The 27,275-nt window shown below is 36.3% G+C and overlaps 1 protein-coding gene across 1 annotated transcript in view; it reads right to left on the reverse strand.

Moving 5' to 3' along the window:
* The window catches only part of LOC145675448 (peptidyl-prolyl cis-trans isomerase B), a 38,757-nt gene extending 17,615 nt beyond the window's left edge, over window positions 1-21,142 (reverse strand). The window contains exons 1-2 of the mRNA XM_081745875.1: window positions 20,797-21,142; window positions 16,826-17,033 (exon numbers count right to left, since the gene is read on the reverse strand). Coding sequence (XP_081602001.1) covers window positions 16,826-17,033; window positions 20,797-20,898 — 310 coding nt within the window. The 5' untranslated portion in view covers window positions 20,899-21,142. The remainder of the gene's footprint in view (window positions 1-16,825; window positions 17,034-20,796) is intronic.
* Between the last annotated feature and the right edge of the window lie 6,133 nt (window positions 21,143-27,275).

Here is a 27,275-nt window from a genome sequence, read left to right on the forward strand (position 1 = left end):
CTTCAATTGATCAAGGAGATCAACAATTTGTGGTATCACGATGCTGACTTGAAGGTAAAATGTGCTAAACTCGTACATAGGATGCCACAAAGGATAAAAGACTTAATAGAGAATAAGGGATTTCATAAGCAATATTAATCTCTGTGTGAGAGAGAATTTTCTTTTAAGTATTCCATTTCATATTTTGTTTCCAATTTGGATATACACATAGTAATTATATTCGAATGTTACGTACGCATTTGTTTTATTGATATTGAAAAGCATATGCCACACCCACTAGAAATTAGGACAGAGTTACAAAGTAGTAATTTGAACTAAGTTCAAACGTATTTTCTCACGCAATATTGTAAGAACAGTAAAATATTCAGAAAGTGAATGTTGAGTCGAATAATTTGAACACATTTATCTATCTATCTATCTATCTATCTATCTATATATATATATATATATATATATATATATATATATATAGGGAGAGCGAGAGAGAGAGCGAGAGAGAGAGAGAGAGAGAGATCTGAAGGAAAAGTGCTTAGTTACAGAGTTAGGGCTCGAAAAGCTCAATTTCAAAGCACGCGCTATTTCGAATTCGATGAACTGTGGTGAACATTAATGAATATGGAACGCTTAGGCGATAAGTAGGAAGTATTAGGGAATGCCAGCACTACAGTCCGTCGTGTTCGGAATAATGCGTGCTGCCATGTTTTATTTCACGTCTATACGTGGAAAAACGTCAAATACCTAGTAACACATTGCAGCACGAGGTATTTTGCGTCCACTTTTGCCAAGCCTTTCTCTTTTTGCCTTCTTTGGACTCATCTTGAAATCTGAGTATACCTGAGAATTATGTTGAGAACATGTCCGGTAATTATACCGTGTAGCGAATCCCTTGCACACCCACTGCACTGATATAGACCTCCACTCCACGGTTTCTCGAATTCGAACTTGCGCGTGTTGAAATTTAGCTTTTCAACGGCTTTGGACACCTTTAGCTCTGAAACTAAACATCTTTCCCTAGAGGTCCATAGGATTTTTTTTTTCTTATTTTGATGTTAGGAAACACTACAGTTTGTCGGTGTAGTTTATTAACACCTTGTATACAGGGTATTTCAAAACAACACCGATAACATTTGGGAATTGATTCCTGACACCAACATAAGACGAAAACTGTAGACCAACCTGGGTGCACAAATGCTTCCTTTCGGAGTTATAGGCTGCCAAAAACATGAAAAAATTAACTTTAAAGTTCTATAGCTCCAAAACTATGGGACCTACCGTAGTCGGGTCAAGACTTCACTTAGGAACTAATATGTGTGCTATCCAAAAATACATGTTTCAGAATTCTGCAGTACTCACGCAACGATTTTTATACAGAGTTTGGCTACGGGAATATAATCTTAAGTACTCACTAACTACCTCTATAAAAATTGTTGCCGAAGTACTACAGGATTCTGAAACATGAATATTTGGATAAGGCACATACAAGTTCCTGAATAAAGTCTTGATCCGACTACGGTAAGTCCCATAGCTTTGGAGCTATGGACCTTTAAAGTTAATTTTTTCATGTTTTCGGCAGCCTATAACTCCGAAAGGAAGTATTTGTGCACCCATGTTAGTCTATACTGTTCGTCTTATCTTGGTATCAGGAATCACCTCCCAAACGTTGTCGGTGTTGTTTTGAAATATCCTGTATATGTACCAAATGTCTTATTCAGCCCGATTTCGTTCCAGAATGCTACACCATCAATGGCAACTTCTATCAAGAAGTCATGAAGCGATTTCATCTCCAGTCTGTCACAATCAGCTTTGGCAATTGGAGTCTTCCCCACAATGCTACCTTACGCAACTTCAACATCGTGAGGCAACTTTCGACCAAAAACTATAAGTGTCGACGGACATCCACCGTACGCCACATTTGGCTTTATCGGACTACTTACTATTCCAGAAAAGTTGAAACTCTATTTCAAGGACAACATGTTCAAAGATGTGGAGACCACAACGACGGTCGTTGTACGGGAAATGAAGGATTATTTCTCCAACAGCTTCTCATCTCTAAACCAACAAAGTTGTGTATCGACAGAAGTGACTACATAAAGTGAAGAGGGAATCATTTTCCTGTAGGTTATATTTTTGAACTTATGAAACCAATCTGGAAACTTCAGCGCCACATTGTATACACACTACATAAACGACTGACAGATTTACCGAGTGAATTAGCTGAAGTGGTAGAGCGTTCGCTTTGCATTCGGGAGTTCATGGATTCGATTTCCACAGCCGACCATCCTGACTATGGTTTTCCTCAGTCCTACCAAGCCAATGCCGGGATGGTACCTACTAAATAGGCCCTGACCTATACCTTATCAAATTTGTTCTTACCCTCCTATGTACTCGAGCCACATGTGAGAGGGCATTTTCTAAATTGAAAAAAAGTTGAAATTCGACTAAGATCTACAATAAAGCAAAACCATTTGTCTCCTTTGTGGTAGTCTCCTTTGTGGGTGACGTCACACAAAGGGTTAGCAACACTGATGTCCAGTCGGCGAGCCTACGAAGCGGACATACTCGGAAGGCAGCGAGAGAGGCTCGTCCACTTCGAACTCGACGGTTGCTGGAGCAGGCAGGAGCAAGTAGTGAGCTCCTAATCAAGAAAGAAGAATAGGACGTTTGCTGGAGCAGGCAGGAGCAAGTAGTGAGCCCCTAATCAAGAAAGAAGAATAGGACGGTTGCTGGACGGCAGACTAAACTTCATAAGTATCCTACTATATCTGAACAGTGGACAAATATTTAGTTAAATACTTTGAAATATAAAACATTTTAAATTGTATATTTAAATATTGAGGCCATCAGCCTAATAAAAATTGTTTATATTCAATTGTTTTCGTCCATCCACCTGCTTGAATCGCATGCCTTTAGCTGTAGCTTTTCTTACATGTGTTTTACCTGCGTTTTAAGTAAGTAATTAGGAAGCGTATTCCTGCTGTTAGCTGCCTTGGCCGACAACGGTGAAATTTTCACTTGTTGTGAGGGTTTATGGGTCCCCGGATCATTTAATGTGAATATCTCTTCAAAATTATTTTAATTAAATGAGCCGGCGACCCCTGGGGGAGAAGCTGAACTCCCACCAGGCGCCTCCCCAGGTGGCGGATTGGGGAAGGCCTGCTAGATATAGCAGGTACCGAAAAATTCGGGGCGGACCAAATCAGCACTGCTGCCTTGCAGTTGGTAGGAGGACCTACAAAGGCTAAGGGAAGACGACCCTGACAGAAAACTCCTGGTCCTCCAGGTTGGGGGTTGGGCGCAGGGCTAACAACCTTGTCTCGGAAAAACAAGATGTTCAGAAAACTACACCATTGCCTCGGATAGGACAGAAGAATGAAGACGACGGGAGAAAGAAAACGGACCTGATACTGGCAACCTGGAATGTACAAACAATGTTACTACCTGGAAAAATGGAAGAAATAGCAAACGAAGTCACAGAGCACAAAATAGACATCACCGCAATTCAAGAGATAAGGTGGCACAACCATGGAAGAATAGATAAGAAGAACTACACAGTCTACTTCAGTGGCACACCCACAAGAACAGGACAATATGGTACAGGCTTCATAATACGGAAAGAAATAAGAAAAAGCGTATTGCAATTCAATCCAGTAAATGAACGCATATGCACATTAAGGATCAAAGGAAAATTCAGAAATATAACCTTAATATCAGTACACGCTCCAACAGAAGAAAAAGGTGAAAAAGAAAAAGAAGAATTTTATGGTTTACTGGAGAGAACATGTGACAAGATAGCCAAATACGACATGGTGATAATTCTAGGAGACCTCAATGCGAAAATAGGAAACAAAGACACGGTTGACAAAGTTACTGGAAAATATTCACTCCACGATGAAAGTAACGAAAATGGAAACCTACTAAAAGAATTTGCAATACGAAACAGAATGACCATAAAAAGCACCTACTTCCCGCACAAGAGAATACACCTTGGAACATGGAAATCGCCAGATAACAATACTATAAACCAGATAGATCACGTCATCACCAACCAAAGACATGCTACATCGATAACGGACGTAAGATCACACAGAGGATATAACTGCGACTCTGATCACTTTCTAGTTAAAGTCAAACTCAAAGAAAAAATAAGCAAGATGCAAAACACTCAAAAGAAAGTAAGAAAAAAGTGGAACGTAGATAAATTTGAAACAAAAGAGAACATACAAGCATATGAAAAAGAAATAAACAAAATAGTGCAAAATTGGGAAACAAACGAGAGAACAACAATAGAAGAAAAATGGGAAAGGGTAGAGTCGGCGCTGAAAGAAGCAGCAGATAGTACAATCGGACAGAAACACAAGGAAGAGACTAGAGACTGGTACGACGAAGAATGTAAGGATATAATAGACAGAAAGAATAAAGCAAGACAAAAACTGCTACAGAGAGAAACACGAGGCAACTATGAAAGATACCGAGAGCTAAGAAAAGAAGCTAATAAAATATGCAGAAGAAAGAAGAGGGAAAAAATGAAACGTGAAATACAAGAAATAGAAGCACTGAGCACACAAAATGAAGCAAGAAAGTGTTATGCAGCAATAAAGAGAATAAACAAAGACTACTTACCAAGAAACATAGGATTCAGGGATAAAAGTGGAGAACTGATAGGAGATGAACAGAAGATACTACAGAGATGGGTAGAATATTTCCAAACACAATATGGTGAAATTGAACAGAACAACTCCAATGAAGAAGGAACTCAGCAAGAGACAGATAATACAGACAGTGATGACAATGAGAATAAACCTACAAAAGAAGAAGTGGATAAAGCCATCAGAAAATTACGAAACAACAGATCACCAGGTGAAGACGAAATAGTAGCGGAAATGCTAAAACACTCCGGAACCCGAATGAAAGAAGAAATACATAGGCTGATAGAACAAATATGGGAAGAAGAAAGGATACCAGAAAAATGGAAAACAGGAATAATCATACCATTACACAAAAAAGGAGATAAAACTGAATGCTCCAATTACAGAGGAATCATGCTGTTAAACACAACTTATAAAGTTCTGACAGGGATAATCAATGAAAGAATAAAGAAATACACTGAAAAGATACTAGGAGAATATCAATGCGGGTTTAGACCTAATAAAAGTACAACAGACCAATTATTCACATTGCAGCAGATCATTGAAAAACACTATGAACACGGAGTAAAATTGCATATCCTCTTTGTAGATTATGAGAAAGCATTTGACAGCGTGAACAGAAAGCAACTAATAAAAGCCATGAAGGAATTCAAGATACCTGGGAAACTGATAAAACTCACACACATGACATTAGAGGAAACCTCAGCAAAAGCAAAAATAGAAGACAGTCTAAGCGAAGAATTCAAGTACTATAAAGGAGTGAAACAGGGTGACAGCTTATCCACAACATTGTTCATAATAGCACTGCACGCCGCGATCTGCAACATATATAAAGGAGGAACAATATTCACGAAAACCACACAAATATGCGCCTATGCCGATGATATAGCCATAGTAACACGCACAGAGAGAGACATGAGGAAAACATACACACAGCTAGAGAAAGAGGTTAACAAAATAGGACTGCGAACTAATATAAAGAAAACAAAGTACATGGTAATAACAGCGTACGCAACAGAAAGAAATCAAAAATCAATCATAATAGAAGGTAAAGAATTTGAAAAACTACACAAGTTTAAATATTTAGGCCTAACAATCACAGATAAAAACTCCATAAAAGATACTGTAAAGGAAAGAATACAACTAGGCAACAAAGCATATTGCGCAAATATGAAGTTACTAAAAAGTAAAAACACAAGTAGGGGAACAAAAATGAGAATATACAAAACTTTAATAAGACCAGTAGTAACATACGGCTCCGAAACATGGCCACTGACAAAAGAAATCGAGAAAAAACTCAGAACTTTCGAAAGGAGAATAGTAAGGCAAATTTACGGACCAATCAAAGAACAAGAAACCTGGCGAATCAGAACTAACGAAGAGATCAACGACATAATAGAGAATCAGGATATAGTCAGGTTTATAAAATCGAATCGACTAAGGTGGCTGGGACATGTAATAAGAATGGACAGCGACAGGATGCCATACAAAATCATGAAAGAAAGACTCTACTCCAGCAAAAGAAAAGGAAGGCCAAAAACCAGATGGCTGGACGGGGTGGAAAGTGATTTGGAAAAATTGAAGGTTCGAGGATGGAAAGAAAAATGCAAAGATCGGGAAGAGTGGAGGCAAATAGTGGAAGAGGCCAAAGCCCACCCAGGGCTGTAGCGCCAAGTGGTAAGGTAAGGTAAGAGCCGGCGACCACACCTTTACTTTTTATGTTTACAGAAAAAAAATATTTCATAATGACAAAGAAAAAGTAATTAATTTGATTGCCTCATCAAGTGGAGAACTGCGTAAAAAATAGTCAAAGTCAAACCGAAATAGTCAAACCGAAAAACTTTACGATTACGTTTGATTGTCTCAGTATCATTGTAACTGTTAATGCGATCTGTTTTTACTTATTTATTCAATACGAAATATATGGTTTTGTCATATAAGTTGCAACTTACGTGTTCAGATTATATATATATATAGTCTGTAACAAAACTGCACCACTCAAGAAATTTACAGAAACATTGAAATATGTTTCAATATCAATAATTATGTACCCTACAATGTCGAATCGAGTCTCGAATTGTTGTTTAATGCTTTTTTGTACTATTTTCAACGCTGTTTTTAATTTGCTTTCTCCGAACAGGTGGCACTGATATCTTTGTGGAAATGGCTGATGCCTATTAATTAGATATAGTCTGGTTACAGGTGGAAATTGTGTGGAAAATCGTTGTTCCAGATTTATTCAGTTTTCCAAGAGTTTTCTGAGTTATACTGTGCATTATCGTAGCAAGTTTGTGCAGTAATTGAGACTTGTATATCTCATGGATAAAATAATACGCGATACGTCACCGTGCAAACAAGGGATGATACATGCTCTGAAATAGCGGACTTTTCGCAGCAGCAGATAGCTGCAAAAGTTCGTATGGATCACACAACAGTAGGAAGAGTTCTTAGGAAGCAAAGTAATCTTGCCACGTCATCCCAGACTAGAAATTGTGGGAGAAAACCAAGAATAAGTCCACATATTGTGCGGAAAATAAAGGTTGTAGTGTTAAACGATCGATTCTCTATCTCAAGAAAAATTGCTCGAACTGTTTCTGATGATGGTGTTGTCACTGTGTTCCACATGACTATTGTCAGGGAACTGAAGAAAGAAGAAATTTCCAAGAGGCCCTTGAAAAAAACTTGCGTTTCGAAAACGCACATCAAAGCGAGGAAACAGTTTTGTGACATGTACGATACCTGAGGTGTTGACCAATGGAAACACGTAATATTTTCTGACGAAATGAAATTTATGCTGCCTGGGAATGGTAGCGGGCTCTGGATAAGGAAAGGTAAGGAACTGAAGAGTGATTGCGTTTTGATAACACAAAAGTTCATTGCAAATGTTATGATGTCGGGCTGTTTCACCTCGAGAGGTATGGGCAGACTGCAAATCTGAACTGGAACTGCTTCTGCCGAACAATACACCACAATACTATCGAAAAGTTTATTGCCAACTGCTAGCGATTACTTTTCGTGTGAAAATTTACAGTACTTAACTTCCAAGACGATAAAGCTCCCTGTCACAGAGCACGAGCAGTTAGTATGTGGTGTACTGAAATGTGCATTAACCGATTGTGGTTACCACCGAGCTCCCCAGATATGAATCCCATTGAGAATGTATGGCACCTCATGTCCCGTCGGTTTCTGGGAAAAATCTTTAAGACCAGGAAAGAGCTCTTTTAAGCCATTGTTACCGTACGGTACCAAGAAATATAAGTTGATGTGTGCCAAGAATTGGTGTACAGCATGTCACAGAGGTTGGCAGCACTGAAGGTGGCTAAGGGATGGCATATGTTCTGAGAGACATTTATAGGAAAATGAACTTTTTTGCTTCTCTTAATATTCATTAGGTATTTTATTTGTACTGATATATTAAGTTTTGCTCACAATCATTACTGTAATACCATATTTTGCAATATGTTAACAGTATAACTTCAAAAGCAATATACCGAGATCATTTGTATCATATAGACAAATTATGGCATTATGTGAACAATTACTTTGTAAGTTATTATCATACATACCAACTAAGGCCTCTGATAGATGTAACGTTTAATATGAACGGTATTATTTGCTGTGAATCATGAAAGACACAGTATTTCTTACGTTGGGTTAAGTAGTGCAGTTTTGTTACAGACATATATATATATATATATATACTGTATATATATCAACTTGGCCAGTTCGACACTGCATATAATTAATTTTTTTCACACACAAACTACCAGTAACTTATTTTTTAAATTGTTCAAACGTTTTATCACTTTGAAGTCCATCATCCCCACTCAAACCCAGACCACAATTCACACAAAAGTACCATGAGGAGTAAGTAATTTGCAAAAAGGAACTGTCAGTACAGTAACTCACTGAAAAGTAACTGCCTTTAAATGAATACTCATGTAATTCCTCTCCGGAAGGAAGACACTTCATCTAAGTTCGTTTTACTCATTACACTAACGACCATGCGTGATGTACTTCATTAAGTAGTTCACATATATTGCTTAACTGTACACTTCGGGTACTATACTACTCGTTAATATCCATGATAAGAACCAACTACGATACCAGATCTCAATATCCTTACTAACATCAACAAAACAGAAAATACCAATAATGTTTAAAACACTTTGTCCCACATTTTCGTTAAGATTAACGATCATTAACCTTACTTACAGGCCTTAGAGTCATAATCGGATGACTGATTTCCTGGTACAATTTTGCAATCGATAATTCTGCCATCGACTGCCAAACAGGAATTGAAGAACATAGGGTTTACAAATATTTTTAAATGTTATTAAATTTAATACATTTTTCTTTTTTAAAGAAAACACTAATATCAACAATCACTTTTTTGAATTATTGGTAGGCATCCATACACATTAGCTCAAAGCTTGAGAGCAATATTTCACACGCGTATGTAGATAGTTGCGTTTATTATTATTACTTTAAAGGAGCAGTTCGAGTTAAAAACAAGTTTGGTGCAATAGAAAGAGAAACAAAAAATAAGAGACCCGTATTTTTTTATATCTTGATAGGCCGTCTCGTTCAGCTTCTACAGGCATTTGTTTTTGATGAATCGTAAATGGTGACGTCATGGGTGGGATACGCGAGAAACGCAATGTGAGTCAGCAACCACTCCCTTGTACGTAGCTGATAACCTTTAATAGTGCATTGGATTTAATAGATTGTGTTTTGGATTTGTTAGCAGTCTTGCTCTGTGTTGAATTCTTGAGGGAAGTTTTTGTTAATTGTTTTTCCTATAGCATTAGTATAAAAAAAGAGTAGAGAGAGAGCAGTAATTACGTTTGTTGTGCGAAACAGTGTTTCTTCCAGACATGTTTTTGGGGTGGCACTGCCTCCTGGAGCTCAGAGATTCATCCGGAGGAGACCAAAATAATACGTCTATAATGTAATAAATATAATAGTACTGTGTAAAAATAATGTGCCTCTTCGAATACTAAGTGTCCCTCCCCCCCCCCCGGATTTTTTTCTGAAAGAAACACTAGTGTGAAGTAGAAAACACGTGTTAGTACAGCACGTGCTGTGTCTGTGAAGTGAAGTAGAAATGCCTAACACTTGCTGTGTTTTCGGTTGTAAATCTTGTGCAATTGAAGCTGAGGACGTAAAGTATCTTTTCTTACGTTTCTAAGTCGTGAGAAATCACCAGATCGATATAAATTATGGCCCAAGAAACTCAATGGGAAAAAATGTACCAAATAAAATCACTCGTGTTCCAAACATCTTGAAGAGCCTGCCTTCGAGAAGTCAAGTTTACTGAAAGAAAAGTTAATGCCAGTGGCGGATCTAGGCTGGGGCCGGGGGCCTAGGCCCCCCAGTTTCTTTGAGTGACAAAATTGATTTAAGCTATTATTTAGATATTTTTGAAAGTTTTTAGTAAACATGATATACATATCATAGTCTGGGTTCTGACGCCTAAATGTCCCGTTTTTAAGCAAACAGGACCCAGGTGTCCCGTAATTTTTATTCAAAATATAAATGGGCAATGCTAATTGTACACTCTTCCGTACCAACACTCATTGGGTGTTTTGTGGTTCAAGTGGGAATTGAGTGGGAATTCTGAGTGTTGAAGTAGTTAAAAGTATTGTTGGGTAGTACTTAAGTTAGAAAGGCTGTGTTATTCTTACTTGTGTATTTTGTAAATTGAAAACACTGCTGAGTCCCAAAATGCAATGTGGAAGTCACCCCTCCCATCGCAGATTCGTATGCGTCCCGTTTTTGAAAGTGAAAGTTCTGGTCACCTTGTACTTAGGTGTTGCAGCAATCTCATCCGCCATCTATTTATATATTGGTTTCGTTTTTTTTTTTTTTTTTTTTTTTTTTTTTTTTTTTTTTTTTTTTTTGAAACTCTGAACTCATGCTTTATAGGATACGTTTTATAATATAAGAACGTTTGTACAGCCCACCATCAGATATCATTTTCTACATGCAGATGATATTTGTAAGTCTTTGCGATCAGTTCTGGAAAAGGAAACCGAACTTAGAACGTGCCACCGCACCTCTCACAAACGAAATGCTTGGCACTGTGTAGTATGTAAGCCTGCTCTCGCTCCTTGCCCACCAATGACGTAATCACAAAATCTTTCTTCCTCTGTTACTGGCTAACGACTGAACGTATCGCGATCAAACAAACACCATTCCTTTTAGAATTTTCAACTCTATAAATCGTAATAAATTGTAAAAAATGCATTTCTAAGTCGAACTGCTCCTTTAAGTGTCACCTTCAAATTTTGTGCTAGTGTATGTAACCGCCACACAACAACTTATTAACACCAACAGTTAAAAAAAGGAAACTATTGATGTTACTGTTTTCTTTGGAAATTGGCACTAAAACTGATGTATGTTCCTATAGACACATTTCCCTTCTCTCTCCGTTGTCAATTCTTTGCGAGAAAATCATTAAGGACAGACTTTACAAGTTCACAACCCCTTATTTGAATATTGCACAGCATGGCTTCCTGCAACAGAAATCATGCCTCACCAATCTAGCAGAATTTCTTATTCATGCTATAAACTGTAGTTCTATAGAGTTCTCCAACGCTCCAAGCATACAAAGTTGACACCCTTATGCTTCTTTACAAGCTATCCAACAGATTTAACCTTTATGATAGATTCCTGTCTTTACTAAAATATTATTTTACTAATCGTATGCAACAGATTATGCCAGATACTTCATCCAAATTTGTCCCAGTTCTTTCTGGAGTTCCCCAGGGTAGTGTTCTAGGACCACTGCTTTTTCTTCTTTACATGGATGGTTCCTCTTCCTTCCTGTCTTTACCATCTACGAACATTCTTCTCTTTGCTGATTGTAAAATTTTTCCATAAAATCTCCACCATAGATGATGCCCTATTACTTCAACAAATTCCTACTAAACTTACGGACTGGTGTACGACTCGGAATTTAAAACTAAACCCTCAAAAATGTTGTACTCTTAGTATTTCTTTGAAAATTTATCACAATTATTGTATTAATAACAATCCTATCGAAAGAATCGAAACACAAAGATCTCGGAATATTGTTCGATGATAGACTTACATTTGCTGATCACATCACCTTTACTGGTAAGAGTGCTATTAAGAATGCTGGGCATTCTTTACAGATTGCTAAAATTCGCGATCTCAAATCACTTAGTATTTCCTTCAAAGCTTTTGTATCTCCTAAAATCGAATATTGCTCACCGATATGGAATATGGCCTGTGCTTCAAACTTATCCCGTTTTGATTCTGTCCTTAATTTCTTTCTTACCATTGTCAAACAAAGAGTTCCTTCAGTGCCGTATGGTGGTGGACTTGCCGTTTCTCCATAAAATTATCAATGGGAAAATTAACTCCAAATTGTTGGTCTCTGTTATCAATTTTTGCGTACCTGTCCGTCTTACTCGCAGTCATGCATTACTTACATACGCAACGCCCACATAATCAATTATACAACGTTCCTTATACTTCAGGCTGGCATCACTGTATAATAGTTTATTATCAGATATTTTTGACTCAAAATCATGTAACAAGTTAAAGTCTCTGTAAATATGGTACATATTATATTATATATATATATATTGTGTGTGTGTGTGTGTTTTTGTATTTTTAATTCTTTTCTTTCTTTTTTGTTATTTCTTATATACGTTGTTACTTTGTTTCAGTGTAAAATGGACATTAATCTGTATCTGAAACATTTGAAAGATTTCAAAGAAAAAATGGTTACCGAAATGACGCCAGAAAATGAATCGTCCGGTTAGAACAAATAAACTTAGAGATTATGGAATAAAATATAACAGAAGTTATTTATCTAGTGTGCTTTTTTTCCTCTTAGATATTGTCCTCTTCTGAGAACTTAGTCACGGGACGTATTTCCTGAGAAGAAAATTTGAGCTACTCCCGCATCACATCCCTATTTGCTTTTCTTAGACCCGGTGTATAAGAAAATTGATATTTACTCCAGATATTAAAAAAATTAGAACTGTTTGTGTGTAACAGACCGATTAACGGTTGTTTAAATTCTATTCGAGTTGGCTCCCGGATTGTAATGTTTACCCGTATTGTAATACGTACCGGTTGTTTATACAGTATTAAAGTTGGTTCGTGTATTGTAATACTGCACCTGAGTGCCTCCGAAGATTTGTTTTGATGTTAATTTGTTTCGTTGCCAATGAAATAAATGATGCAAAGGGTGATTAGTTTTATATGAAATACGCAAACACACCAATAACTTACCACCAAAATTTCGAACTGTCTTTTCTGCAACTGTTCGCGTTACTGTAATAATTCCATTCATAGCTAATATAGTAAAAAAAAAAAAATTAATTTATACTTTTACTTTACCTCATATACGTATTTCTGTCAATTATTCACGTGATACTACCCATTGTTCATTCGTTATGCACTCTGATGTTCATTTGTTACTCATTCTGATGTTCATTTGTTACTCATTCTGGCTATCACTACAAGAGGGCGTTTGAATCGCTATGCGGGCATCTATTCTGCAAATGACGACCCGCTTAAACAGTGAGAACAGCGGTCGTCATAACAACGGGAATTATTTTCAAGACGTGGTTAGGTGAGTTTGAAATTTATGTTATGTGGTTATTTCCGATAATTAGGAAATGTCATTTAATAGATAGAATGACTGCTTATTTGAATAGGGTTTTGTATAGTAACAGAAGACATAAATTTATTTTAGTTCGTAGTCGATTATGTAATATTAAAACCGCGCTTATTAAGGTCTGGTGACGCGACTAAAATGACGTAGTTTACCACCATGATGTAAAGAATATAGAAGGCGGTCTGAGTTAGGCTCCTTTAAATTTGGAAATTTGATAGCTAAAGTAGATATCTGGGAAGTTAACCTTGTCTAAATTTTAATCTTTTGGTCAACCTAGACAATTAGAAAGTGAAGAAAGCAACCGAGGAGCCTGACTTCAAAATTAATTTAAATACCTTTAGGCCCAAGGCCGCCAAATACCATCTCCGCCATTACTGGTGAGGTATAGTGATGGCAAGGGGGATGTAGTTTTTCAAAGTTGACGACAATGGGCCACACGGACGGTCTCCTACGACTGTAGGGTATCGAACTGGTGATCCAGTGGCATCAATTTTTGGAGTTTAAGAAGTGGGTATACGAAACCTGCCTATTGAACTGAAAGATTGGACTTGCATAACCTGTGGAACCTTCCTAACTGGTAATATCTTTTCTCTGTTTTTCTTGTTCAGTCATGAAGTGCTTCAAGATCGCTATGTGTAGTTAAATCGAAAAGCGTTACGCGTCTTTCAAGCTCATTATCATAGTCCACTCATGTACTTATAATTGCATGCTATAAGCATGTATGATCGAAGTATTAAATCTTATGTACTTGATACGTGAACCTGAAAATTTTGTGTGTTGACACGATAAACTTTACTTTGCACGCACTCCTCCATAGTAATGTACTTTGAGATTTTTTTTTTTTTTAATGTTTAGGTTAGGTAGGCTTAGTCTAAATACATTGATACATTATGTCCCATAATGGTGTTTTGTTTCGTGAAATATTTGCGGTAGGTTAGGTTAGGTCAAACTTAAATGTGTGAATCATAATATTTATGTCGGCTAGGTTAGGAAATTAAATTTTGTCCGTGCTTTCGAATCTAATATGTGCCTGTAGGTAGGTTAAATCTGAATTTAAAGAAGATGTGTCCTATAATATTTTGGTTAGGTTAGAGAATTTAATTTTGCCTGTGATTTCAAATCTAATATGTGCCTTTTATTTTGTCATGTGATATATTTTGTTTTGCCGGGGTGAACTTCACTTTGAACGCACTTGTGATAACTTGACGGTTTATGTTAGAATATTAAATGCTCCGTAACGTATGTCATTGGTAAGTGTTAATGATGATGAAATTTCTTTGAGAGTGTTTTCATTTATATATATACTACTGTGTCCTTTTTAAAATACATTTGTGTAGGTTAGGGAAAAGTATATCCTAAGTGTAGAGCCGGTAACAATTGTACTTTGAACGTGTTTTCCATATTTTGCCGTGTGTCCTTTTGATATTATTTCGTAATATAGTTTGTATGTGCGCTTTCCATATTTCATCGTGTGCTCTTTAATATTGATTTGTAATACATTTCTACATGCGCAATATGTGTGAAATCGGAAAAATTGTACTTTGAACGTGTTTTATTATTTAGTGATGTGCCCTTTTCATAGTATCTCGTAATATGCTCGTAATTTAAAATTCTCTTTCATGTGTCTTGTCACATTGTTTTCGCAACATATATTTAGTATTGTAGGTTAGGAAAAATTTAAGAGAAAATTAACGTATTCTTTGATGTTGATATCGGTCTGTGCTGATCCGGTGAAATTTTATTTGGACATACCTTTGGATTTAATATCATTATTTCTAAAACTATCACTTCGTGCAACGTTTTTTTTTTTTTTTCCTTCTGTAGGTAGATGTTTACTTTGAACGTGCCATGATTATAATTACGTGCCTATCCAATCCATTAAACATATATTTTGCCTCATCGGGACTAGTAACGTTGGAATATGTCTCAACTTGCTTCACCCAATTAGAATATGATTCCTTACGCGTATCCATCCCTCTTCAAGCTTAACTGATTATGAACAGAAACAATAATAAGTTAAAATAATAATAGTTGGAAAGGCGTTCTAATATTTGAACCTGTCGAGTAGTTTTTTTTTTTTTCACTCACTATACATTTGTAAATATTTCATTCTTCATTGATAGCAGTGTTTTCCACGTTATATGTATTATGAAAATGATGAATAGGCTAATGTGAAGTAATAATGCTACTTATTCACTTTAAGTTAAAAGAATGACGTTGTATTAGTAATGATATGGCCTATGTTTGTATTTCATTTGATATACGACAGGGATACTATAAAGAATGAACGCTCAATTAAGATGTCTATTTAGAAATATAGAAGTAGAGAGGATGGATCGCCAATTTTGTTTTAGTATTAAGAATTTCCTATATGTATCAACGTTGAGAATCATGTTTGATAATCCGAATATGTTAAACTACTATGATAACATATTTCCATATAAAATGTCGATAAAGTATCTTTGAGATACCATGATGGAGGCAAATGTTTAATGACACAAATTTTTTTTTAAAAAATCTATTATAATGTAATCGTTAACTAATGGCACAAATAAACTAGTCTTGAGAATTTGACTTTATGATTTCAAATGCAATTTATAAACTTGAACTTAGACAGTTCTAATTGCTTATTTTCTTTATATATACTAATTAAGCTGGACAATGTTAACTCTTATTTCTTGGTTGGCCACAAAACAAGAATTTGGAAATCTTCTGATGATAGATAATAACTTTATTATATTGTCTTCCTTCTCTTTTGCTAAAGCTAACGCAACCTGAACATTAAGTCTAATATAACCTTGATTTTTTTTTCCCAATACCCTGAGATGGTGTTGTTATAATTAGCGACTTCCGCTTCATAATTTTCATTTATTTTTTTTTTATTTCTCTCATTCCTGAAAAGAGGAGTGTTATAATTGGCGATACCATCCAAGATCTTTGATTTATTTTCGAGATGTTCTTATTCCTGGAAAAACTATTTGTTATATGTGACTAAACAGATGAATATAACACTTGCAAAAACCCTAAATAAAGAAACATACTCAAACATGAAGTTTTTAAATATTTAGGTATAAATATCAGTTTTCTAACACACTTGCATTAAGAAAAACAAGTAGGAATGTGATACAACATCAGTTTGAACTCCTTAGAAAATATGCCCTTCGACGAAATCTTCAGAAGCTATAGAAAAACAAATAAAGAAAGAAAGGAGCAAAAGTAACTATGAACAATAAGGTAAATAACTAAGTATATTTTATTACATAATTTTAATGGGCCAAAAACAATAAAAAAAAAAAAGCTTTAAAGATAGTGGTTGTTAATTGTAAAATTTAAAACAGTTCTATAAAATGGCTTACGAAGAATGTGTTATCAAACCTTTATTCATGTTATAGCAGTAATGTATACTAGCATGTAAAAAATAACTAATTACTATCTTCAAGTTGTCACATCATATCGATTAATAATAATAGAAAATAAATTCACATAACAGTATTTTACTGAGACTTAGTTCACAACTTACCTCCAGTCCCATCACCCTTTGTGAAGTCCCCACCTTGGATCATAAAGTCTTTAATAACCCTGTGGAACACGCTCTTCTTGTAGCCTTCTCCTTCTGGCTTCTTAGCCAACTCGACGAAATTCTTTACAGTTTTTGGTACTGTCTTTCCAAACAAACCGATTTCTATCCTTCCCGCTGGCTCATCTCCAATCGTTATATCGAACCATACCTGAAAATATTTTCCCATTTTTAGTGAACAATACTTCCATTACATGAAATACAAAATACTGTAATTACCTTGTCATTAGTACTAAAAAGTTCACGTGAGTGCTGATATAAAAATATATATTTTGATAACATAGACATTGGGTTTCATCCACTAGCCTCAACAGGAGTTCAATTATCAATTTTGTCAGCACATCGTGTGGAGCTGCTATCCATTACAAGCTTAATACATTTATTGGGAGTTACGTTTCGACAAAGAACTGACCAAGTCTACACTCTGTTTACTCAACTACGATAGCACCTAAAGGTCATATTTTTCAATTTATGTTCAGACCTTTTAGTATAGTATTCAGACCTTCATACACAAGAAGTATGAAAGTTTGAGTTTTATTTTAAATAAAACTGCTCAAGTACATTAATCAAATTCATGAAGGATGATTGCTCTCCCCTGGTCTACTGGGTAGCGTATGCGAGTTTATTGCATGTCGTATCGGGTTCAACTCTCGATGAGAGAGCATGAAAAAATTTGGCAAGGTTCTAGATTACTGGTCCCCCTCCCATTGAACAGTAATAAAGACAGACATTGAAGTAATAACGTGCCCTGCGGGGCTCTAACCCGCCTACACTCGCTAACGCTCGCTCGGCAATACTGTGTAAATTAAATGTATAAACTTTATTACAGAAACCAACCCAGCTACTAACCTACATGGGGGACCAGTAATCTAGAACCTTCCCAAAAATTTCACAATGGTTAGTCATAAAAATGGTTATTTTACAATTAAAATGAGTCAATGCATATGAAAGAGGATTTGTAAATTATTGAATTCCACTATCGGAAGAATTCTTCGCAATGCAAGAAACCAGTATTTCATATAAAAGTGTAATGTTACGCCATTACAAGAACTATACTAGAATTAAAATGAATGAATGCATAACAAAGACGACTGTGAAACATACTAATTTCTACCAATGGAGTATTTCAAGGTGATGTAAGAAATTTATATCTTATGTATACAAGTATAGTTACAAATGTGAAACCATCTTAAGTGTTTTAATGTGATATCAAGTGCTTTTACCATCCTCGTTCATGCACATACCCTCCATCGCTAATGTACCTCCTTGTGGACGCAAAACCGTGCGAGTCTGCTGCACTCCTGTCCTGACTGTATTAGATTGCATTTTCGATTTTAGCCAACACCACCTGTCGCTGATGTGCTAGTTTCTGAGGACGCAACCGCGCCGGCCAACCTATTGCGCTTCTGCCTGACTCAGATAACATTAGTTCGTGTTCTCTGCACATTCGTTTTTATGGTATACGTCCAGACGTGTATCTATACTTGTAAGCGGAGGTCCTTATAAAGTGAACCTGCACACCGTATAATTACAATTTTATTCTGTCGAACGCAAAACTTTGTCCCGTACAAATTTGCCGTTTCATGCATAGTACTGGCATTCAATTTCACCTCCACATCCTGAAAGTACAGTGTGCAAAAGAAGTACTTTAAGTTTATAAGTGTAGCGTTACTAGTTTGAAATAATCACAAGTGCTCTAAGAACTCTTATCACTGCGGGAACCCAAATGTTTTCACCACCTTCGCTTATGAACACACCCACCGCGCTGACATGCCTGTTTCTGACGCTCAAGCGTTGGCTCAACAGCTTTGCGCTGCCCTCACTTGGCTAAATAGAATTCGTGCTTTTTAGTAGCCACCTAGCCAGGTTTGCACTTAAAAAACCTATTAGATACCGTATATATACGCAATTCTTGAAAGATCTTTAATTTTTCAACTATTTCTTCTTGTGGCTATTGATCTTCATCTATTCAAAGTGGAGTATTGTCATGTCGCGAAACAAACTTATTAGAGAAGTATCACAAGGAAGTTTGTAAAAGAATTAAAATGAAATCTCTTAAGTTTTACGTCCCAAGGTTATGCCGGTTAGGCTAAAGGAGAAGGTGATGATCGATGAATGAAAGGGAAGGTTCTAGAACACAGGTTCCCCCCATATAGGTTAGTAAGTAGGTTGATTTCTTTCTGTACCAAAGTTTAATATTTAATTCACATAGTATTCAAGAGGGAGCGTCAGCGAGTGAAGGAGGGTTAGAGCCCCGCAGATCACGTTGTTTCCTGTCTTTATTACAGCTAAATGGAAAGGTGGACCTGTGTCCTAGAACCTTGCCTGAATGAAAAGGTGGAATGAAGCAAGCAGGGTTGGCAAAAACCGGGATTTTTTGGTTTAAAGCATGTTTTTCTGGTTTAAATAATTTGCTCTATGTATTCATATCATATATGGACAGAAATAAGTTTGTTTCGCCTTGGTGTAATTATGTAACAACCGAGTTATGCTGGAAGGGGTCACATAAGCTTAAAGCGGAATCCAAACCGCTTCTCGACTTACATCCGAGAGAAATTGTTCTCCATTTGAACTCGGAACCAGAACTAATTGGCCACAAATGCGATACGTCTGCCGACTCACTTACGAAGGACTCCTGATAAACATACGTTGTACTGACTTAATATAATTGTCACGAGTCATTTCAGAAGGACAAAGATAAACAGTTGCACAAATGAAACCATTATACAGAATTACATATGGAGAATTTCAAAGTACTACAGAGTACAGAAGAACTAATTTAGTCCAAGTTAGTTAACAACGACTTTTATTAATTCAAGTTAAAGAAATTCAACGATTTAATTTGCATATCAGTAAGAAAAGTAAATGAAGATACGAATTATTTGAGTCCACTTTGGCTCTTCTGAACCATTTATACATAAATAGATACCAAAGATACTTCTCATTTCACTATGCCTCTCGTGGGGTTTGTATGATATATATATATATATATATATATATATATATATATATATATATATATATATACACCAAAAAAAAGTACGGCATTTCGTTGTATTTTATCAATAGTAAACTTTATTGAAACGTGTTTTTCTACGAATATCTGTTTTTATATCGTATGGAAAGATTAATAATGTGCCCTTGTACTTAGTTAATGACTATGTGGGGGGGGGGATTTTAAAACATATCGCATGTCCCGTGCACGTGGATACTTGTTACTGTTGCACTACGTAGAAAAATGATTCTATTTGGTGTACAAGTGGTAATAGAACATATAAGAAACTCAGATCACTCTGTATTCTTACTCCATGCTGGAGTATGAATACATGATGTGGGTTTGTTGTGTGTTCAATTACCACTTATACATGATATAGAATCATTTCAGTAGGTAGTGCAACACTAAGAAGTATCCTCGTGCACGGGAGATGAGAAGTAGCTGTTCTTAACTACTACCGAGAAAAAACAGCTGGTTTAAACCAGCCAATTCTGGAAGAAAGTGGGAGGAAACGGGAGAACCGCGTGAAAATCCACGAGCACGGTTTGTCCACCACAAAATCCACACGGCGCAAGCTGGGATCGAACGAGGGACCCCAAGCACCGTAGGTGAACGCTCTACCACTGAGCCCCCTGTGAAAGAACTAAATTTTTCAACAATTACTTCGAGTAGTGTGGCTAAACTTTACCTGCACGCTTTTTGAGATTTGTTTTTCTAAAAATGAAAAAAAAAATAAAAATTATTATGGTTAGCCGTTACAAAGAAGAACTAATAATGATACGAAAATGTGCATTGCATATCGTAGAGAAACACTCACTAGCACCACTGTACCTTACTTTAGATGGCATTCCTTCTACAAACTGAATTGTAAATATTAAAATACGAGCAATACATAATACACATAATTTTGCGAACTCACCTTGTCGGTAACTTTTGGACCCTTTGGTTTATCTTCTTCAGCATGGATAGCTAAAATCCACAAGAAAAATAGAAAAAAATGTGTAATGATCAGAGCACGCATTTTGTTAACTGTGCATTAAGTGTCAATAACCTCTGACTTTATAATGTAAAAGCACTCAAGTTCAACAACAAATTAGTTATTAACACTGTACACGCTCAGTTCCAGAAGGATGTAATTCGAATGTTCCTACACGTCAGCAGCATTTAACCCACACTTCCACTTCTCACATGCACTCGAAAAGCACCATTCTCATAATCTACGCCAGTACGCGTATCCCCAAGTGGGAGCACACTATTGGTTAATGTAAACAGAATAGTACTGCCAGATGCTGTTTTGTATTGCCACGTAGAAATGCGAATAGATTTTCGTAATCGCTCCAGCGACACCTATTATTATTATTATTATTATTATTATTATTATTATTATTATTATTATTATTATTATTATTATTATTATTATTATTATTATTATTATTATACATTTTGTTGCATTTTCAACAACCTCCGATAGCAAACCAACGAAAGATGTATGTATTATATCAAAAGTTCTAACTTAAGGAGTCCTAACTTAATGCAGACAAGAATACATTTATTTCTGTTTGTATTTCGTCTGTGGACTGGTGGACGTCTGCAGCCTAGATGTGATATGTGTCCAAAGTTCCAAACTAGCATGCTACTTCCAAATAAAATACCTAATGATAATTTTTCAACTTTCAAGTCGATTTGTATTATTATAATGTTATTATTAAAACTTCCACACCAACATAGCTACTTGCAAAGCATTTTTGTACTACAACTAATTAAAACAAATTCGATTTGCTCCAATATAATACTATCAAACAGTATGAAAAATGTCGCTTTGTTATAATACGTAAAGGTTTATACAAACATGTCTGCATTTTGAAAGTAAAAACACCCGGCAATACATTTCCTGAAATTCCCTGATTTATAAGCATTTTCTAAGTTCAAGTGCAAGGACGGCGGGTTATGAAATAAGTAGGGGTTGGTCTCTCAGTTCACAACCTTAGGAGAATGGAAAACCACTCGGTCTTAGCCATCTTCTGAAAATAAAGGTTTAGGTAAGGTAACGGCACCAGTAATTGACCCAGGGGGCGGATCCAGGACGGACTTCTGAGGTGACGGTGGGTTGTAATACTGCTACTTAGAGATACTTTTAAGAGCTCCAAACTATGTGTTGGTTTTTATCTATATATATAAAATAAGAAAGTTTCCTCTTTTGGGGGGAGGGATTGCCCCCTGGATCCGCCACTTAATTGACCGTTTCGTGGGAAAATCAAGAAAATAAGATGGCTAAAAGCCCTGTACTTGCAAACTCAGTGCGAATGTAAGCTTCTGCCCTCTTTGGAGAAGAACTGTAAGTTGGACACACGAATTGTATTATGGGATGTTGATGGCGAAAAGTTTTTCAGACAAGGTGAGCGCATTCATGTGATTCTCATAGTTTTCTTAGGTATTTTGGTAAGAACACTGTGAATATATATCTAATCAAAAACTAGAACTGACTTACCTTTTCATTTTTATTTGTAAGGAGATAAAATATAAAGGTATGAGTAATTAAAAGATACAAAATATTTATTTTTATAGTGCCGATTATGTCACAGGGAGGGGGTCAATTACTGCAATTTTTCATATTTGCAGTAGTTGACCATGGGTGGTAAGTGGAATGTCGGGATTTTGACAGGTAGGAGCTACGGGTTATTAGAAACGCTAGCAAGGAGAAGAGTAAGCATAGCATACATCAAGGAGACTAAATGGGAAAGTTCGAGATAAAAGGAAAAAATGGATATAGGGTTATATATACGAGAAATAACAACTGAACGAATGACATTGGAATTATCTTGGATAAGAATTTGAAGGAAAAAGGCTGAACCTAAAGAGAAAGTGACACAATTACGATAATAAAGCTCATGCTAGAATAAAAAGAAGCCTTGAATATAGTCAGCGCCTATGCCTCACAAGTTGGGTGTGATGTAGAGATAAAACAAGAATTTTGGATGGAACTAGATAGTATAACCATATAGTCCAACTCATCGAATGTTATTTAAGAAAATTTTAACTTTTAAGTGAACCTCGTATAAAAGCACTTCTAATAATTATTCTTCTCTCAGCAAACAGACAAATATGCATGTATATGCAGTGGTGCCCACCCCCCCTCAATTGTCTATCTGTAGGTGTTTTTCCATGAAAAAATATCTTTTCGATTAATTTTTACGCCCTCTCAAACATATTTATATAGATTTTTAACCCCCCCAAATATTTCAATGACGCAGTTTGCGTCATAGCCCCCCCTTGTGGGCACCCCTGGTATATGTGTGTGCGTCGCGACTGCGACGGAAGTCTTGTAGGACCCTCTCGCTTCCCCAAATAAGGTGCTAGAATCCAGCATAGAAAGCAAACTTCGTCTCCAAACATTCCCTTTAATAGGTTGCCATAGTTATTTTTAGCTCTAACACCAACAGGTTGCATTGCGAGCCCCTCTGCTTGGTAGAAGCACGGGGAGATGAGGAAAAAAGCCAGTCAGTTTAGCTATGGACGGGCAAACGAACAACAAGCCAATTTACGTTTAAATCTCAGTAACCTATAGTTTTCAATCTGACTAAAATCTGAACATGATAAATAAAACGCACACTTTGCTACGCTTCGAGTGAAATTAATTATTGTCGTTTGTGCAATGAACATAGTAACAAACACTAGGTATACAGTGCGTTACACTACATTAGTAACTAATATGCTATGATGATGAAAATGTTGCTTCAAAAAGAAAAGTTTTAAAATGTTTGCTAGCGAAGTGTTCTCTGTAAAGTTTTCATACCTTAAAGAAACTAACAGCAATAGAGAAGATAGCTGATCCAGCCCAAAAGGAAGAAATTTGACATCGCATCAAATGGAATGTCATAAATGAGGATTTCTACAAGCAACTGCCACGCTTCATGGACTTGCCAGGAAACCTTCCCTTCCTCTCCCAAATTATCAAAGAAGCTGACAAAAGTGAAGCAATTGTAAAGTGGCAGTGAAGTTCAACCGGTAACCCGCGTCTTCCGTGATCGCAGTGAAAATAATTGGGCCGAGTGTAAAATTGCATTATCATATTATGCAATTATTTAAACCAAAGTGTAATTTAATGTGTGTTTGTGTAGTTTCAGTGTTGTTAATTTAACGAAAACGTAAAAGTCTGCATATCCTTTACCAAAATAATTATCATGGTTTAAATTTATGTTTTATAGTTTAAGAGAATTTAATCTACTTTTTCTTTCCAGCATAAACAATTAATGCCTATAAAACTAATAATTTTCGCATTATTAAATTGTATCGGCATTGAGAATACGATTAAAATCAGTCTTTATGTCAATTTCCCAAAATGTTGTAACACGAACTCTAAACTAAATTGTTCAGTGGTTATATGGTAAGTTTTGGTAGAATCTCCGAATCGCTGTTAAAGCCTAAAAGAAACACTCAAGACATAAAAAATCAAATCCCAAACTGTCACAAACGCCTTATTCTTTATGCTAGCCGAATTCTTTATGCTACATTTAAAAAAATATATATTTTACTCTAGTAATTGACCGCCGCAGAAATTGAATTTTTAGTAATTGACCTCTAATTGTTTCAGTAGTTGACCATACAATAAAAGTGGCGCTACATAAATAATTTGTAAAAATAATACTCATATTAGTGAAATATATTGTAACTATAATTATGTTATGACCTACAAGACAAGTATAGTTTATGAAAACGTTGTGACTCTCCGTCTAAGCTGACAATGAATAGCGATTCATTTCAGGTATCATGTATGAACCCCGTCGATTACACAATTTTGGAGTACAAAGTTTTCTTTTCACTTGTGCAGAGGTGTAGATGAGCTTATCTTCTCTCTCTGGCCATCTCAATGTACAAATTCCACTTTGAATCATGGTAGTTACCTCGTAACTATTCTCCAATACTTCCACGATTTTCCCAGGAAAATGACTACCGTTATACTCAACTATTACAAAGTCACCTTCTTCCAAGTTTCTTGTAGTTTTCTGTTTTGAATCAGTATGAACAAAATACCAATTGTCCTCCGAATCACTGGTAAGGTTACATAGATCATCGTCAAACTAAGAAAGTTCAGGAACAGAAATGGGAGACTCGGAATCAGTCTTCATACCTTTTTCGTTTTATTGGCTTAAGCTTAAATTCTCTCTTCCTTTTCTTCTCATCCACTGCTTTTCTCTTTTCTTCTTTTCCCTTTCAACTGCTTTTTGCTTTCTCAATCTTCCCTTCTCTAACTTCTTGTTTATTTTGTTTTCAAAATATTTTTGTCCTAGCTTCCCTGAGACTACAGAGGACATTCGTTCTTTTGGCACTGTTTTCAATCTTTTCTTGCTGCTAGTGACACTAGCGCATATCTGTTTCGATTCTTACGTTTCAATTGTATTTGTCAAAATACATCTTACAGTTAGCACATAGCTTAGTTGTATCTTGTCCTTATTTAATAAAAAAAATGCTATTAATTATTAAAATTGGAACTTTGTTCAGTATTCATCCACAGGCAATTGGTTATAATTTCGCCGTTTATACAACTTTCTACTCTTCTATTATCACTTAGGTGGGACGCCTAAATACTGTTTGCTTACACTTAAGAAATGTCCAGAACCGGCCCTGTAAGTATAAAATCTTACTATCCTGAAAACCTTCTATAAGAAAGAACACCTTATTTCATGTAAGAGTAGCATCACAAGATCTCAGATCGACTCTATCTTATGGAGGAGAGAAAGCCTTCGCCATGGAATGGAGTGCAAAGTAATACCAGGTAAGAGTCTAACGGAGTAACTCCCGCTCGATATCTACATCAAGGAAAAAGTAAGAAAACGACAAAATGTTCATACTTGAATGAAATTTTCGAAAATAGACGGGACAAATGCTGAAAAGATTCGAAAGGAAATTACCGCATCGCAAGTACTACAAATGAAGGAAGGGGAAGTGCACGTGGAAGAGTAGTGAACATAGAGTATCAGTAGCGTTCGGGGATAAAACGGAAAGAAACAATAGGAAGAGGCATCGTTGATAAAGAATTGTGGTGGTGGAATGAAGTTCAGTCAGCTGTGATGATAAAAAGAGGAACGATACAAAAAATAGAACTCTGGCAATCAGCAAGGCTGAAGGATTACTAGAAAGCCAAGAAAAACGCCAAGAAGAGAGTGAGTGTAACAAAAGCTAAGGCTTATGATGAGTTGTACAACAACCTGGAAACCAAAGAGGGAGAAAAATTATTTACAAGGTTTCGAAGGTAAAGGCAAAGAGACATCCCTTCCCTGAAAAAAAAAAAAAAAAAAAAGAAAAGAAAAAGAAAGAAATTTGGCACATGTGCTGCATCAAGAATGAAAATAACGAGATTCTGACAAGTGAAAAGAAGACAAATAAGCGGTGGAAGAAATATTTGTAGAAACTTCTCAATAGAGAAAACCTAAAGGAAACTTGCGAACACTCAACTATGAATCAGAAACCAGTTCGGCCTGTGACCGTGGTAGAGTTGGAAAATGTCATTAAAAAGTGAAAAGTGGCACAGCCCAAGGACCGGATAATATCCTTATCGAAGCATGGTAAAGTTTAGTTGAAGAGGGAGTGCAGTGTTTTTTTCGAATTTTCAATAGGATATTGGAAACAGAAATTATGCCAAAAGAACGAAGAAGCAGCTACGTCGTGCTGATTTATACAAGTAAAAACAAAGAAGATGTGCACGAATATGACAACTACAAGGAAACAAAACTTGTGAGCCATGCATAAAGCACTGAAAAAGAATGATAGAAGCACGATCGAGGGAAGAGCCCGAAGTAACATAGAATCAATTTGGTTTCATGCTAGGACGGTCGATAACGGATGCAGTATTAAACTTAGAATGCTAATGGAAAAGTACAGAGAATATCAGAAGGATCTCCATATGGTCTTTATCGATCTAGAGAAAGCGTATCCTCTTATAGAGTGCCACAAGATCTTATTTGATGGGCACTGAAGAAGAAATGCGTTCCGAACACATATATGTATAATTCAAAATGTGTATAATAGATGTAGGACAGGACTGAATGTCGCGTGTGGAGTACAAAGAATTCACAATTAAAATGGGACTTCATCAAGGATCTAGCCTTAGCCCATACATTTTTGCAATTGTGGTGGGTGAACTTACAAAGGATATTCAGGAGCAGTGGCGTAGGGAAGGGGGGGGCGGAGGGGCCGGGCCCCCCCCCAAAGAGGTCCGACAATGTACTTTAGTACTTTGATGTTTGTAATTTTTTATATATTTTTATGTTTATATATTTTTTTGTTTGTAACTTTTCTATATGTGCCTATAACAGCACGTGCCCCCCCCCCAAACACACATCCTGGCTACGCTACTGTTCAGGAGTTAGTGCCTTGGAATAGGGATGCGTACGAGACGTG

Source organism: Thermobia domestica, chromosome 2 (genome assembly GCF_964235325.1).
Source record: "Thermobia domestica chromosome 2, izTheDome1.hap1.1, whole genome shotgun sequence".
NCBI classification, from domain to species: domain Eukaryota; kingdom Metazoa; phylum Arthropoda; class Insecta; order Zygentoma; family Lepismatidae; genus Thermobia; species Thermobia domestica.